Source organism: Vairimorpha ceranae (assembly GCF_000988165.1).
Source record: "Vairimorpha ceranae strain PA08 1199 chromosome Unknown NODE_177, whole genome shotgun sequence".
In the NCBI taxonomy this organism is placed as follows: Eukaryota; Fungi; Microsporidia; family Nosematidae; genus Vairimorpha; species Vairimorpha ceranae.
The window spans coordinates 1-5095 of NW_020169472.1; the positions used below are offsets into that span (position 1 = coordinate 1).

The 5095-nt window shown below is 33.0% G+C and overlaps 2 protein-coding genes across 2 annotated transcripts; one reads left to right on the forward strand and one right to left on the reverse strand.

Annotated features, from left to right (window-relative positions):
* Positions 1–3955: 3955 nt before the first annotated feature.
* AAJ76_1770004087 (hypothetical protein) lies at positions 3956–4087 on the reverse strand (the record flags this gene model as incomplete). The annotated part of the gene is made up of 1 exon (XM_024474254.1): positions 3956–4087. One exon carries the CDS (start codon positions 4085–4087, stop codon positions 3956–3958), a length of 132 nt encoding a protein of 43 aa, XP_024329657.1.
* Positions 4088–4270: 183 nt separating this feature from the next.
* Positions 4271–4450, forward strand: AAJ76_1770004271 (hypothetical protein; the record flags this gene model as incomplete). Its single annotated transcript, XM_024474255.1, has 1 exon — positions 4271–4450. One exon carries the CDS (start codon positions 4271–4273, stop codon positions 4448–4450), a length of 180 nt encoding a protein of 59 aa, XP_024329658.1.
* Between the last annotated feature and the right edge of the window lie 645 nt (positions 4451–5095).

Sequence of the window (5095 nt, forward strand, 5' to 3'; positions counted from 1 at the left end):
GTAAGGGAACTCTGATGGTACAACGTATTGAAAATATCTCACTACAAGTTGTACTGCAGAGGCTGCCTTTTCAAATAATGAATCAGTTAAAACGAGTGGTATGCATAGTACAGACTTTAATGCTGTTCTTAAGTCGCAGATGAAGTTTATTGTATGTAATATATTGGCAAATTTGCCATTTATTTCATCTAGTGAACTTTATAACAGAGGCATTAGAACCATTCAAATAATTATGATATAGATGATGCGGGCCTTTCATTTTATATCTTTCGATAGCCTAAAAGCTTCCATATATGGGTGTAAAGCCGTTTTTATGCCATTTGCAGGTATCTTAGATTTTGCCAGTTTCGATATTAGTAATTTAGTTTACCAAATAGTATTAATTTAGTTTATATAGGAATTTAGGAGTTGAAAAAATAGTTATAACTTGTGATATTAACTATTTACAAAGATTTACACGGGCTAAAAGATTTTAAATTTTCATATATGGGACTTTTAAATCGTTATCAAATATCTTTTACTAGGTGTATATCATACACATTAAATTTTTAAGCTAAAGCTTTCCGCTTATAGATTGTTTTTTATCTAATAAAACAGAAGAAACATTATTAGGGTTTTGATGCTATTAAATTTACCCTGTCCAGTAGATTCAGTAAATTTTCTTTTGCTGTAATTCTTATAGATTTTAAGGTTGTAGCATTCAATCAACGCTATAATAAGATAGTGTTTTCCTTATTCCGAGATTACTGGCTGCTTTTTTTCATTTTTGGCATGCCATTTGGATCCGTGTACAAAAGTTGGGCGTTGTGACTTTATACAATCAAAATTGCCGTTTTGTCGAGTTAATTGACACGGTTACTACAATTTCTCTGGTTCCTTTGTATGATATAGATGCTGCCTGGAATATAATAAAATCCCGGTTTATGTATTTTAATACGGATGTTCGATTATTATTAAAGTACGTAAAAAAGTGACGGTTATGTAATAGTAGACCATTACATGATCAAAAGACATGGTAACACTATAATAATCTTCGTGGCAGAACCAATAATACTGCTAAAAGTTTTAATTCAAAGCCGTATAAGTTAATAGATAAGGCAAATACTTCGTTTTTGGAGTTTTATAGGACAATAGGCATTTGATGAACGCAGCGTTCGTTAAGTGCCTATGTAGTAAAAATTTTATAAATTTAAAATGCTTTAGAACCCCCAATACAGTTGTCAGAATAATTTGAAAACGTTAGACAAAAATCACAGGAAGAGGTACTTACTTACTTAATGGACAGCAACCTTATTTATGATAAACTATATTGCTTACATTGTAGCACTGAAAAGTTTTTAAAATCTAATAATGAAGGGAGCTTGGGATATGTTTGGAGGAGTTATAATAATAAGTGTGGATTTTACAGGTGTGTGCGTTCAATTTTATCCTATTCTTTTTATAATTCAAAAGTATCTCCCGTGAAACAATAAAAATTTATATTTTACCTAGTAAAAAAGTTAAAGCAGCCTGATATAATGGGTTTTGTAAGTGGTTTGAGTATTTAAATAATACGCAGCATTAAAAAGAAATGCGATGAAAAAATAAATTTGTATTTTGATAACCATCTGATAAGGTTAGGAGGCACGAACGTTATTCTTTAAGTCGACAAGACCAAGCTAAATTTTAACACGAAAAATCATAAGGGGGGAAAAATTGAATGTCCAGATTCGGCGTTAACCATGGAAGACACAAGTACTAAACCAGCAAAAGCCTTTGCTTCAATGGTATCTTCCAGAAGCGCGAATCGTGCTTCCGATAATAGGAAATGTTGTGCGTCCAAATAGAATTATCCATTCCGATGAATGAGAAGCTTACATAGGACTCTTTCATAAAAATAATTACTCACACGGTATTGTAGCACATAAACATTACTTCGTGGATTCTTCCGCAACTGTACACACAAAACACATTTAAAGTCTTAACAATAAGATTAAACTATAAATTAAAGCTCAAAGGGGCGTACAAAGAACTCACCGACAAACGTTTCTTAACTTTTTTATGTTTTGTGACCCTTTAAAGATGTGGCGTTTTTAACACTATTGAAATTACTTCGAGTTAAATAAACATTTCATTTTTCTGTTATTATGTGCCAGTCAAGTGCCTATGATCCATTTTTACTATAAATTGGAATGATTTTATTGTTTAATGTCAAAGTTTTATCCTTATAATAAATCTTTTCATTGACTTTATTCAAAAAATCTCAACAAAGGTGATATCCTTACTTAGGCTTTCCACCATGTGCACTTCTGTTGCAAATACTTCTTTACCCGTGATCGGTTTTATATTGCACTTCTTATTGACAACATTTCTCCTATTGCTGTAAATACTTTTAAAAGGTTAATCTTTTCCTTTTTAATGCTATTCACTAATCTTCCGTTCACAAACGACAGTGTTGCCCTGCATCAATCAGAACGAAAAACCTTTTCACTTTCCGGGGTACCCTTTATCTTAAATACTGTGACGTTGTTGGTCGGCGATATCGTACATTTTTTGTTCGTGTATTTCATGCTTTCCTTTTACTGCCTGTTAAGAATTTTGACTAAAGCCCAGGGGCATTTGTTTCTGTAATGCACCCCTCCACATTCAAGACACCTTATCTCTTTCGGCTTCTTGCCATTATCTTTCTTTTTCTGACAATACGATTAATTATTTTCACTGCTGAGTTTATCTTTCCTTCTAGATTTTTCAATGTAGCTATTGTTGTTTTCCATTATGCCCAGCAAATCGTCCCACGACTCACCGTTTCTAACTCTTTCTTTTAACGAATTTAAAAACACCTCCGAAATATCATTCAATAAGTTTGTAAATACTACTTTTGCTTTTTATTGATCCTCATTGGGGTATATAAACATTCTTTATGGGTTCGTTAATAGACCCTTCAAATGGCCTTTTATAAAGACATCTTACTTTATCGTTATCCTCTTCCTGATATTTTCCTTTAAATTTATTTAAAAACACATCCTTGAAAATACAGATCTACGAAGTTTCGCTCTCAATAATAGCTTCATACCATCTCAATGGTAACCCCCTTAAGTAGGTCTTTATAAATTTGAGCAGCTTCAGATCCTTCCAATCGCTTTCAAGGTAGGCGAGTTGATCTGACCATTCCTCCGGATCCAAATTTTTTGCCATAAAAATATGTAATTCCTCTCGTCTTCATTTCCAGACCTTTTAAAACCCTTGAAAGGTTATTTAGTTCGACTTTTTGTCGCTGATGTTACTACCCACATTCCCCAAAGATAATGGTTGGGTTACAGAAGACTTAAATTTCTTATTCAGCATTATCTATTTTTTCTAACTTGCTTAAATACATTTATTCTCACTCTAAAATTTTTATGACAGAGTTCTGTTTTATATTCGATTGTTTGAGTTAAACCTAATTATTGGGTAATTCTCTGTCACCGGTGACATTTATGTTTATTGATCATTTTAAAGAAAATTTATTTGATAAGATTATTGAGGTGTTAAAATTTGAATAAAAAATATATTTAATAATTTTTTATGATTTTTAAGCTCTGCAAAAAAATTATATATATTTTAGTAAGCATTGTTGGTGCAGTGGTTATGTCTCGTCTCGATGCTCGAGGGGTATGGGTTCGAATCCCAACAATTTGAATTTGCTAAGTAATAATCTAGTGTTGACACAATAATTGTCACAAAATATTTGTGGGTAAAGTCGTATCGTGGGGTTCTCTGTAGGCGTCGACTAAAGGTTGTAAATGTCCTTAAGATATAGAGGAGGCATAACATCTTTGGGTCGGCACGACAATTGCCGTGGCTGTGGAAGCGCATTTGCTGCAGGTCGTATTCGGAGACCTTTAGTAAGAAGTTACGTCTGAAGAAAACCCGCCTGGGGGGAGGGCACAGCAAGCCACTGAAGCTCTGGCATTATGCGTGTAAAGGTGAAAGTCCATCATGCCATTAGACCCATACCATACCGCCTTGTCCGACCACAAGATCCAGTGAACCCCCGGCCTGGTAGTGTATTGCCAGTTGTCGGCTTCCCAGTAAGGCTGTAAGGCCCCCCTGCGGTGATTAAATACATCTTCCCAGTAAGTGAGGCCTTCGTGGTTTGCTGGCGTCGATTACTGCGCTGTGTTGAGACTGAGGACGGGGGAGTTTTCTATGAAAAAGATTAAGCATAGAAAAAAAATATAGTGTGGTATTACGACCTCATGTTAGTTTTATTTAAAAAGTTTACTATAAAAATAATCTTAAATTTTTACCCATGCCTTTTATGAATAAAAAATCTAATAAAATATTAAGTGAGAATAAGAGTTATTTTAAAAGCTTTCCAGGAACAGACGGCAAAGATAAAGTCTTAAGCTCATTAGAGTATTATTCAAACCTAGTCACATTCCTTTGCAGCACGCCATATAGCAAAAAGGTACAAAAGATTAGCCGATAATTTAACAATTAAAGACTATGATGTATAATCAATCTAAAAAATTTGTGGGTGCTTAAATAAATCCGATGAATTGAAGCTCTTTCAATAAGAATCAATAAACAAATAGATTATTATTATATATATATATTTCAATAAGAGAGGATTAAGTTTACATGATCCAATAAATCTTCCGCATAATGAACCCCGGGGTATCATAATCGGGGGTCTTTTTAATAAACCCTCATTACTACTAAATAAAGGAAAAAATACATAACAAAAAATTAAATGGAGTTTTATTAAGGAAAGCACCGAAATAAAGAAGAGAACTTGAGAGTATTAAATTTTAACGTAAAAATATACAATTTTTTTTGTAAATGTTTACGATTTTTTTGCATATTCATAAAATATTAACATGCCCCTCCTAAAAATTGATTCTATATAATTAATTTTTGGGAAGTGCATGTCGACATTTTATGAAGAAAATTTTGAAATATTTTTTGTGGAAAAGAAGGCAATAAGATTTGTAGAAAACATCGGGCGCCTAATGGATATAAATGTTTAAATATAACTTGTATGAATGATAACTATCTTAAATTATACAAGGATAGTAGGTTTTTTTTTGGGGGGGGGGGGGGGTATAGGTATACTTGCAATTCTTGCAAGATC